General features: G+C 37.2%; 1 protein-coding gene across 1 annotated transcript; it reads right to left on the reverse strand.

Annotated features, from left to right (window-relative positions):
• Positions 1 to 9,870: 9,870 nt before the first annotated feature.
• LOC132639504 (uncharacterized mitochondrial protein AtMg00810-like) lies at positions 9,871 to 11,016 on the reverse strand. The gene is made up of 3 exons (XM_060355948.1): positions 10,860 to 11,016; positions 10,036 to 10,817; positions 9,871 to 9,987 (listed from the first exon to the last, which is right to left on the reverse strand). The coding sequence occupies exons 1-3, from the start codon at positions 11,014 to 11,016 to the stop codon at positions 9,871 to 9,873; spliced, it is 1,056 nt and encodes a 351-aa protein (XP_060211931.1).
• Positions 11,017 to 12,107: the final 1,091 nt, after the last annotated feature.

Below are 12,107 nucleotides of genomic sequence, written 5' to 3' on the forward strand. Positions count from 1 at the left end.
CGTGAATCGCTAACAGGCTTCAACTTGTCTTCAAGAAAGTGATAAGCCTCCTTTCGTATGTTTGAATAGGGGGATTTGTCAAGAATTTGCGAAATTAATTATGTAAGACATTTGTGATTGCATAACATACTGAGGCAAAAAAAAAAAAAAAAAACTTACAATTGATCTCAAAATGACTACATTTTATAAGAGAATCTAACTACAAAAGAAAATAGTTGAAGAAGCTCAAGCATACCTAAATTCTCAAAATATACAAGTTGCGATAAATGAAATTTCAAAGGCGGAAGACATAGAAGAAGTTGTTGCTTTGCTTTGAATGCAAGACCGTCTTTAGCTCTTACTTTGTAATTCGCCTTATCCAAAGACTTGTCTCATTTTGAACTTTATTCTTAGAACTGCATATGTTTTCTCACTCTCTTCTATCTTGCTATTTGCACTCTTTGTCCTGGCACCACCAATTTCTTGTCTGCTCAAGCAATTCTTTTCAAAAGATATGAACTTGTAGAGTGATAGAATCTATGAATCCACCAAAACAATCCAAGGGACCTGGTCCCTAAACTGTTTTCATAGATATATACTCAAAGTAATTAAGACAAGATATTTATGTGGAAAACTCCTTGTTCAAGAGGTTAAAAACCATGACCTACCTTAATAGGATTTCCAACTTCACTAAACTGATCAATGTTTCAGATTACAAGCTTTTGCAACCTAGGAATTAGACCACTAATCCCTCCCCTTACAATAACTCTATTTCAAGAACTTCTTGACTAACTCTAGTTAACCACCAAACTGATTCAACTAACTCTAGCTGAATCTTAACATCACTATGACTAACTCTAGTCAAGTGTTTACAACAAAAGCTTGATAACAACAAAATACAAACGAAACTCTTCTCTTGAAGAAGTGTAGGTTTACAATGTAGAGATCATAAACACTAGACAACTCTACGACTTAACAAAATCTTCCTTTGTTGAGATCTGGTCCTTGAACCTATCTTAGCTTTGTTCTTGAAAGCACCAAGGAGAACATCGACGGCTGCACTTGTAAGGATCTGAATTTTTAGGTTTTTCAAGTGGTGGTGTAAAACAATGCCAACATGTTGTTTAAATAGGAACTCAATTGAGAGCATGTGATGATTATGTGAGATGTATGTGACCTCAAAAGAGTCGTTACATTGGTCTTTAGTATTTAGCATGCATACAGCTGTGCTGATGTGGTATTGCCTGCCGGAATAGTTTACAAAGCTTTACAACTATCATGTGATGTACAGTCTTCAAGGGACCTGATCAAGGACCTCGTCCTTTGCATGCTTGTCAAATCATCAAAACTATAAGGAGTCATAACTCATCCATTTCCCCCTTTTTGATGATGACAAACTTGTAACTGATGTTCCCACTGTGGGACCTGGTTCCTCCTGCGAATTAGACCCTCAACTTTATGTTGACATTTTCACTTGCTATGTAATCAAGACAGCTGTGCAACTATACCGGGTTCATTTGGAACTTACTTCCCCCTGAGAGCACGAACCATATCAATCTCATCAAAACAGCTACGCACCTATACCCTTGAGAACATGAACCAGAACTTTACTTCCCTCTGAGAACATAAACCAGAACTTTACTTCCCCCTAAGAACATGAACCACATCAATCTCATCAAAACAGCTACGCCGCTATACCCTTGCGAACATGAACCAGAACTTACAACCATACAACAATATCAATCTCATTACAACACTATTTCCCCTTTTTGGCATCATCGAAAAGAGACACAAGTTTAGCACAAGCTTAAAGAAGTTCAAAGATATTAACTCAGGCCACAGGGGCAGAATCATGGGAGCACTAATAGAAGCAACCAAAATACTACAAAGGAGAAACATATGCACAAACAGAGAGAGTGCCATTGAAGTAAATTTCAAAAGAGCTTGGCAATCAATTTGTGTCATAAACATACAAAATAAACTTGCCATAGTGCCAATGTCATTAGTCACACCAAAAAGAGTATTTGCAAAAACAAGGAAAAATTTTAACAATGAAAGTGAACTAAGAGAATTGAGTCATGGGTTTTCGGGTTTGGTGGGGTTGAAAGCTTTGAGCATCATGTCCAGCCTGGCATCTGCAGCTTTGTGTGTGTCCACGATCTACTCCTGAAGTTTTTCAATCTTCTTCTTCAGCTGAGAATTATCTTCTCTCAACTCAGCAACCTCTGTTGTCTGCACTTCACTCGAACTGGGTCCCTCTAGCTTCAACTTAGTAATTTCAGCTTTTAATAGAGCATTTTCAACTCGCAGCCTCTCCATTTCAGCCAAGATCTTCTCGTTTGCCTCAATGAGACTAGAAATAGTAGAGGTGCATCTTGCTTCTCCTTTCTTTTGCACAATATCACACTCCTCTAGGGTGCCTAAAGAAAACATTTATTTTCTAATTCCTTTGGTGACCTTTCCAGTGATTTCCTTGACAGAAGGAAGCCACGGGGAAGACCATGCTTGCCATCCTTTGTGTCCATAACTTTCATCATATGTTTGATCATGATAGATGGTAGGTTGAACAAATGTCCTCCATCCAGTATCTCCATTAGGAACAGGTCCTTCTTAGATGCCATGCACCTCTTTTCAGTCCTACGCAATACCACTTTGTTGACTAGCTCGAAAAGAAGCTGAAATTGTGGCTTCATCTGTTTCTTGTACAGAGTTTCAGTGGTCACCCGCTCTTCTATTTGGACTATGATACTTTTGAAGTCGTATGAGGCCTTGATGTCCTTGTCATTTCCCAGTTTTTTAATTCCTTCAGTTGGGACATCCAGAATTTTGCCCAATTGAGCTTCATCCAAAGTAAACTCAACTTTTCCAACCTTGCAAACCAAGGTATGATCAATAGTATACTGTAGATTCACAAAGAAATCTGCTACTTCCTTCTTATAGGCTAATACAAGCCCTTTAAGAAGATGATCCCAACTTTGAGCTCTCAAGATCTCCATTAAATCATCAAATCCTTGGTAACTAATCGCCTTCGGATCAAACACTCTGCCAAGCAACACTTTTTGACCTCTTAGATTCTCTTGTCTCAAGTATTCTTCATCCCTTCTAGATTTTCCCTTTTTAGTGGAACCAGGTCCTTCAGTCAAGATTACTTTTTTTTTCTTAGAGGAACCTGCTTCCCCACTGGCTGAGCTCTTTCGTTTCTTAGGAGAGGGGGTCACCTCCTTTACCTTTCTTATTTTTTCAGCGACTTTCTCAGCTTCTACCTCACCCACATTTTTCTTTTCATCAATTACAGATTTCCTCTTTCCTTTTGAATTTCTTCTTTCTATAGGATCTTTCTCCTCTGCCTCTTCTTCTTCTTTTTCTTCTTTATCAGACATAGTCACAACTTCCTTTTCATCTATCAAACGTCTTAAGTTGACTATTTTTGCCAACTTTCTTTTCTGATGGTTTTGGGAGATCATGTTCATTTTTTGAAGGGTCTTCCCAGGGAATAACAACGGTGGATAGAGGTATAATATCCCAACAATCTTCTTCGGGACCAGGTCCTTCGTTCATTTCCTTTGTTCCGCTGGAATTTTCCTGTTCCCTTTCGGTGTTGCACAATTTCCTTCTCAAACTCTTCTTCAACAGAAATCTTTCCAGATTCTCCATCAGCAACTTCATTCACAACCTTTCTGACAATGTCATTAAGATAGTTACCAACATTGTCCAAACCAATACTTACATTATCACTTTCCATTGGCAATTCCTGTCCAAAATCATCATTGATTTCCACATTTTCAACATTTTCTTCTCTTAATTTCTCTATGTTTTCAACCACTACAGAACCCTTCTGTCTTTCTTCACCCTCAGCAGCTATGACATCTACAGTTGTCTCTTTATTAATAAGTGTACTCAAATTCTCCTTACACCCAGCATTTAAAGGTTCTTTATTAACACATCTCTCTATAACTTTCTCACTATTCAGAGAATCTGGGTTACTTGAATTTGGAGATGTTTCCTTTGAAACCCCTGCTTCCTTTTTGAGTAGGTCATCTTCCACTATCGAGTGGTCTTCAGTGATACCTTTGCTTGTCACTTCCATCCTGTCATCCTTCTTAACGGTTTCCTCAGAGAGATAAAGGTATTGTGAGGTTTTCATACTCCCTTGTGAGTCGGGATTTTCTGATGATTTTGGGGTTATGGCGAAGGAGGAGTCTTTTCCATGAGTTAAGCACTAATCAGTAGTAGAGGGACCAGGAACATCTGTTATAAGGGAAGACGAGATAGGGTTTTGGTTGGATGAGTTTTGAGTTTTTATGGGAGAAAGGATTGACTTTGGGTCCGACAAAATGGATGGTTCGATAGAAGAGGATGTAGGGTTAGCTTTAGTGGAGGTGGGAGATGAAGATTTTAGGTTAGACATGGTTAAATTTGTACTAAGGGAGAAAAGATGGAGCAGAACAGAAAGAGGGTTTGCAGATTTGAATTAGTGAGGGAAGAAAGAAAAGAGTGATTTTTGGCTTAAAGAGGAGAAGAGATTTTCTTCTTATTGGTTAAAGAAAAGAAACGGGTCGGTTCTGAGAAGATGGAGCATTTGGATCATTTTAGAAGAGGCGGGAACTAATAGTGACATGGCAGTTAGGAAAAATTAAAATGTATGTAAGTTCTTGAAAAGACTACTAACCTGAGTCAAAGGGACCTGGTCCCTTGACATTTTTGACAACAGCTTAGGCACACATTTTGATGAGTGTTATGTCCCCAATATTAGGTTGTCCTAAGATTGCCATGTGAGCATACCTGTAATGGTGTAGGATTGGATTAGATATCTCCAAAAAACACTTCACGTATTGTACCATTTCTCTTATCATAGCTAGTCACAGAGGAACCGTTAGATGATCTTGAATAACACCGACTCCGAATGATTTCTTTTGATATGCACCCAACTCAAGGCCTTGATGAAGAAGCGAGCAAACTGGTATATGATGCAGACCCTTATGTAAGATTTCATTCTTTTCACATTGTCCCACAGAGGTGATATTCCACATTATCAAGAATGCTCCTTCTCTTTTGCTCAAATTCTGCAGATTACATACCATTTCAAGGTTTGGTGGGATCTCTGATATCATTATTCAACTCATATCATTTACTTATTTGTATATAAAAGGTCATCCATATTCACTCAAGATATCTCATTCATGAGTACTCTTCAAATTCATAAGGAATCCAGTTCAAAAGACTTCAGCATATCTGACAGACTGGTGCTATCTCCTGAGGAGGACTAGGGACCAGGTCCTTTCTTCCCTTAAGATATTGTTGTTCCTTGTTAGCTATTGTCAAAGAGAACCCCTTGAATTTAGTTGAGTTTTACCATCCATCTCACCATTTAGTATAGGAATTAGTAGTTGCTGATTGTTAAGAGATTCACTTGATACCAAAGTGATCTCAACATACTTCACCCTGACCCTTTGAGCAAATCCTTGATTCCACTTAAGTTGACTGATCAAAGTACCCTTCAATGTCTACTATTGGTAAAACCAGGAGAAGATTCCTTATTTGCCATTTCTTCTTCAGAATTTACTGTCCATGAGCTAGATACTCTTCTCTTTTCTTCTCCCATGTCATTTCTTATGCAATATTCTTTAGACTTAGAAGGAGTTTGGCTGCACATGCTGAAAGAAGGAGGTTCTTTTACATCTTCTGAACACTTTGCTAAACATTCTTCACTTTCTATCCTCAGCTTGAATCATCATTCCAATTTTCACTTTGTCCTCCTCTTTCATGATGAGAATACCGTCTTCCATCAGCCACATCTTGACATATTCTGGGAGATCTGTCTTCCTTTTCTTTGACACAATTTACCAAAGGAAAACTTGTACATCTGAATTCTAGTGATATGCCTTAAGAGCCAGTATCCTTCTTATTTGCATCATTTAGAGAGATTAATTATCCATCTGTTGACCAAAGCAGGTTTATCATATTGAATTCCCTGTGGCTGACACAACTCAGCACATTTGTAGTTCAAATCTTCAACTTGGTACGCACAATCAATTCCATGGGAGAGTGTCTTGCCAATTTTGCTCACATAAAGAGTACATTATCTCTTTATGATAATACTTGACATGCTCTCACTTTTTAAGGCTTCGAGTGAGAAAGGATTTTCCATTTCTTCAATTATTTCCTTAGAGCAGTCACCATGTTCCAACCACTGTTGACTGCCCCCCTCTCACTCCAGCCTTAATATATGATCACTTGTTGGTCTTAGGAACCCAAGCCAATTTGGGTCCCAAGTACTGATAGAATGGGTGAACTAGATGTCTGTTTGCCTATACTGGTAACACACTCTTCTTCTTACGAGGACCAGGTCCCTATTTTTTTTGTTTGCTCTCAACATCCTCTCTGTTTATTTGTACAGGCTGAGTTTTTGCTTTACTCAAGTCGTTATGATGAGCGGCATGATCATAATGCATGCACCACCAGTTTTAAGTCACAGAGGAATGTTTACTTTGCATATTGTAGGGATTCTTGACTTGTTTAACACCAAAACTCCATTTTCTATCATCGCCATTGCGTGTAGCCCCAGTTTTATCTAAGAGGAAGGTACAAAAGAGTGACATCTCAAGTTCAATTTTGACTTGTTTTAGCTCCTTTTGAAGTAGTCTATTCTTATCTACTTCATCAGTGAGGCTCATCCTGGCCTTTTCAAGTTTGCTTTCAATCTCAAGATGAATTTTACTTCCCTTCCTTTCTTGTTTTTTCCATGGCGTGTTTATCCATTTTTTCATTTGGCTATTTAACAGAGCATTATCTCTAGATAATTCCTCAACTTGTTCCGTTAAATCCACTATAGTGACTGCCATATCATTTGTTACTTGTTCTAAGACATCAGCTTCCTCAGTTAGAGAGTTTTTCTCATTTACAAGGCTATGATATGCAACAATCAATACATTTGCAAGAGATATTAACTTCTTTTGAGAGTAGTTTTTAAGATTTGCTTGAACATCGAGAAGATTTACCTCATTGTCATCCTCATCTTCAGATTTTTCCACAAGTGCAAGGAAGGAATCATGTTGTGAAGCTTCCCCATCAATATCCATTGAGGAAGCCTTCCCAGCATCATTTTCACCTTCAGATTTGTCTGAGGTATCTTCCCAAGCAGCCAGAGCCTCTTCTACTATGATGTCAGCAACAATTTTTGAATTGAGCTTGTCGACCGGGATCTGGTTCTTTTCCTTTCCTTCTTGAGCATTTCTGCTCTAGCATCCTATATTCGACAGTTCCTCAGTAATGAGAGTTAATCTAGACTCCTCATTTCCTGATTTTTTTTCCTCCTTCTTGGTAACTTTCCTTTTTAGCTCATACGTCTTGAGATCGTATATAAGCTCATCAAGAGTTATTTTTGCCAAATCTTCAGATTCAACGATAGAACACACTTTCTTTTCCCATGACATTGGTAATGCCCGCAATATTTTGCGGTTAAGGGACTCTTCCTCATATTCTTTCCCCAGAGAGTGAAGCTCATAAATGATTGAGGAAAATCTAGCATACATATCAAAAATTGACTCTCCATCGTTCATTTTGAAGAGCTCATATTCAGTAGTGAGCATCTCAATCCTGGACAGCCTTGCCTTCCACCTTTCATAATATCTTGGTGGCCTATCGATATATTCTTCTTTCTCAATACTTAGTGGATCAGACATAGCGATAGATCCTTTCTCAATACTTAGTGGATCAGACATAACGATAGATCCTTTCTATGTGTTAACCTTTTAGAAAGCACCTGCTCTGATACCAATTGATATAGCCTATGAATCCACCAAAACAATCCAAAGGACCTGGTCCCTAAACTGTTTTCACAGATATATACTCAAAGTTATTAAGGCAAGATATTTCCGTGAAAAACTCCTTGCTAAAGGGATTAAAAAGCACGACCTACCTCAGTAGGATTTTCAACATCACTAAACTGAGCAAAGTTTCAGATTGCAAGCTTTTGCAACCTAGGAATTAGACCACTAATCCCTCCCCTTACAATAACTCTATTGCAAGAACTTTCTTGACTAACTCTAGTCAACCACCAAACTGATTCAACTAACTCTAGCTGAATCTTAACATTACTATGACTAACTCTAGCCAAGTGTTTACAACAAAAGCTTGATAAAAATAAAATACCTACGACACTCTTCTCTTGAAGAAGTGTAGGTTTACAATGTAGAGATCATAAAGACTAGACAACTCTAGGACTCAAAAACATCTTCCTTTGTTAAGATCTGGTCCTTGAAAACTTGTCTTAGCTTTGTTCTTGAAAGCACCAAAGAGAACAGTAGCGGCTGCACTTGTAAGGATCTGGATTTTTAGGGTTTTCAAGTGGTTGTGTAAAAAACTGCCAACATGTTGTTTAAATAAGAACTCAATTGAGAGCATGTGATGATCATGTGAGATGCATGTGACCTCAAAAGAGTCGTTACACTGGTCTTTAGTATTTAGCATGCATACAGCTGTGATGTTGTGGCACTGCCTAACGGAATGGTGCACACAGCTTTACAGCTGTCATGAGATGTACAGTCTTCAAAGGACCTGGTCCTTGACATGTTTTTCAAATCATCAAAACTATAAGAAGTCATAACTCATCATATAGGCATAACATGGAGGAACAACATAAGGTAGTGTCATAACTTGCACATTAAATATATGGGGTTATGAAAATGAAAGTTACAGAGTTGAATGAATGAAAGTTATGAATAATACTAAGCATTTGTTTTGAAGATGAAGAGGTGTAAGTTAAATTAAACAATTACTTACTAAAAAAAAAAAAAGAGAACCAGATAAGCCTATTGTCGACTTACAAAACATTTCATCTCATAACAAACAATTAACATTCTACACAATGGTTGGGTAGAAACATTAGCTAATAGAAATTGCAACATATATTTAGAACTGAATAAAATTGTGTTGAAAATCATTCAAAATTCATATCAAAACTGAATACCCACAACCCCCCCCCCCCCAACACGCACAAAAAAACAAAAAAGTAGCACAAGAGCCTATTAAGTATTCCCAGAAATAAAACAGTATAACACAAATTGTCAAAATCAAATTCCAACACAGATTGTTTCAAGTAAATAGACTCATTCATACATACAACGCTGAGTACTGTTAACGTAAATTGGATTGAGTTTACTTTTTAAAAGTACGACTTTAGGTGAAATGAGGAAAAATAGGATGCACACCAAACAAAATAAGCTCCATGTAAATGCAGGGTGATTCAAACTTACCACATAAAATTGGAATTATATAGGCTAATTAAGATAATAAAAGAAGGGACTTTTGAATGAATTGTAAAAGTGAGGAGGAAAAAGTACTTAAAAGAATACAATAAAAATTTCAGTATCATAATCTGAATTTGTTTTTAAAGAATATCATTATGTTTGTCGCACATTATGCCGCTCCTTTTGTTTCCAGGGACAATAGCCGGGAAACACCATGTTCATAGAAGCTAGCTTTGTTAAAAAAAAAATCCAGATGAAAAATGGTGAAGATAATCAAAGTCGGTGAAGAGAAATAAGAGAGAGAAAGTAGTTTTTATTACCTGAAGAAAGAAGAGAATGTTACAATGTATATTCTAGCTGAAATGTTATTTGGGCCTCCTATATATATGTACCCGAAAACTGAAATGGCCCAAGACTACTAATGATAAATACACCCAACATACATACTCACTAACTCAGCCCACACCACTTGTTGTGGTGCCAACTATATTATCAACTCTAACACCCCCCGTCAAGTTGGAGGATGGATGAACCCCCAACTTGCCAATATGAAAATGATGAGCAGCACCAGGGAAGCTTTTCGTGAAGACATCAGCAATTTGAGATTCATTAGGAGTATGATGCAAGGATACCAAACCATCAGTCAGTTTTCCTCGCACAAAGTGACAGTCAATTCAATATGTTTGGTGCGTTCATGGAATACTGGATTCTTCGCAATGTGAATGGCAGACTGGTTGTCACAAAAAACAGGAACTGGATCCTGAACAGGAAAACCAAAATCACAAAGTAAACGAGTGAGCTAAGCTACTTCAACCACTGCCTTACTCAATGACCTGTACTCAGCCTCGGCTGAAGAGAGAGACACCACCGGCTGCTTCTTGGACTTCCAACAGATCAAGCTACCATCAAGGAGAGTACAAAAGCCAATAACAGATCGCCTGCTGTCAGGGCAAGCAGCCCAATCACTGTCACAGAAAATCTTGAGGGACAAGTCAGGAGAATTGTTCAAAAACAGCCCATGCTCAGATGTACCCTTGAGATATCTTAAAAGATGTAAAGTTGTTGTCATATGTGGAGCACATGGTAACTGCATGAACTGGCTTAAGTGATGCACACCAAAGGAGATATCAGGCCTAGTATGAGTAAGGAAATTCAACTTGCCTATGAGACTCTTGTATAGATCAGGCTTGGGCAAGGGATCACCCACACCAGCTTTGAGCTTGGCATGAAGCTCCAAAGGACAGAGAACAGGAGAAGCAATATCACAATGAAATTCTTTCAATAGGTCAGCAACAAACTTTTTCTGATGTAACAGCACACCACCAGGGGTATATAGGACCTCAATGCCAAGGAAATAGTTCAGGAGCCCTAAATCCTTTATCTTGAAAGTATCATTAAGAAAACTCTTGAGATCAGATATTTCCTCAGAGGCATTCCCAGTAATCACAATATCATCCACATAAACAGCCAAAATAACCAAAGAATCCCCAGACCCCTTACTGAATAAAGAGTAATCATTAAGAGAATGAGAATAACCTCTTGATTGCAATGCTTGGGAAAGTTTAGCAAACCACTGTCTAGAGGCTTTCCCTAAACCATAAAGTGACTATTGCAATTTACAAACCAATGGACCATAGGCATGAGGGGAAGAAACTACTAAACCAGGAGGAAGCTTCATAAAGACTTCCTCATCCAAGTCACCATGCAGAAAAGCATTATTAACATCTAATTGGTAAAGGGGCCAGTGTTGTTTAACAGCAACAACAATGAGGGTTTTAATGGTTGGCATCTTTACAACAGGGGAAAAAGTTTCATGAAAATCAATCCCCTCAAGTTGGGTGTCCCCCCTTGTCATACCCCATTTTAACCGGGTTAAAGTAGAAGTACGACATATTGGTGATTCCTGTTTTTGTTTATTTTAAGGAGTCGCCACCTAATTATTTATGGTGAATTAGGGCACCTAAAGTTTATTAAAGTGATTTATCTAAAGTCAACTCTATTTTAAAGTCTACGAAACCAAAAGGATCCTGAGTACGGGTTCAACTAACCTAGAGGGAAGGTATTAGGCATCCTCTAAATTCCATTAATAATGGTTAACCGACCTAACTTATGTTAATTAATTAGGCTAGAAAAATACAAATATAGCATTTTAAACATTTAAGAAAATAGCTTGTAACTATTATCAAGCTTACAAATGAAAAATATAAGAATGCTATTTAAACTAAATAAGATAGTAATTTGTAGAAAAGATTTTAATTATAAGTAAACTAAAGAAAGGCGTTTTAAAACATTTAAGAAAATAGCTTGTCAATATTATCAAGATTACAAATGGAAAACATAAGAATGCTACTTAAATTAAATAAAGTAGTAATTTGTAAAAAAAGTTTTTAGTTATAAGTTAAACTAAAGAAAGCGTGGGATCATGCAACGTTTTGTAAAATATTCGAAATAACCCAAAGGCTAGGTATCAATTGATTTTAGCGACTTAGAAAAATATTGAGTGACCAGATAAGAAAGATGAATAGCTGATGTAAATTTGAAAATAACTTTGTAAGCAAATTCTTCTCTTGGTTCATTTAGGCACTTGGCGAAAATGAAGAATTCAAAGCATTGAAAACCCTTTTTTTTTTCAAAATGCGCTAAAATACTTCATGAAATGAATTAAAATATGTCCATTATTATACCGAAATAAAGTCTCATTTAGCTTATCCGATATTTGGCTCCCTTAGAGTCATAGAATGAATTAAAATATTTTTGTTTCCATATTGAAATAATGTCCCAATTAACCCCACTAAATTAAGTGTTCTAAAGTAGTCAAATAATCATACATAAGACACACAAAATTAACTAAGCAAAGCGTATGTTATGCTAAAAATGCAG

Source organism: Lycium barbarum, chromosome 5, assembly GCF_019175385.1.
Source record: "Lycium barbarum isolate Lr01 chromosome 5, ASM1917538v2, whole genome shotgun sequence".
Taxonomy (NCBI): domain Eukaryota; kingdom Viridiplantae; phylum Streptophyta; class Magnoliopsida; order Solanales; family Solanaceae; genus Lycium; species Lycium barbarum.

What these genes read in the sequence shown, in the direction of transcription:
- LOC132639504 (XM_060355948.1), bottom strand. Translation starts at nt 11,016, where the DNA reads ATGCCAACCATTAAAACCCTCATTGTTGTTGCTGTTAAACAACACTGG. An exon ending in TTCTTCCCCTCATGCCTATG is followed by an intron (nt 10,818 to 10,859) that starts GTCCATTGGTTT and finishes TTTATGGTTTAG; the next exon opens with GGAAAGCCTCTAGACAGTGG. An exon ending in TGAGTAAGGCAGTGGTTGAA is followed by an intron (nt 9,988 to 10,035) that starts GTAGCTTAGCTC and finishes TTTCCTGTTCAG; the next exon opens with GATCCAGTTCCTGTTTTTTG.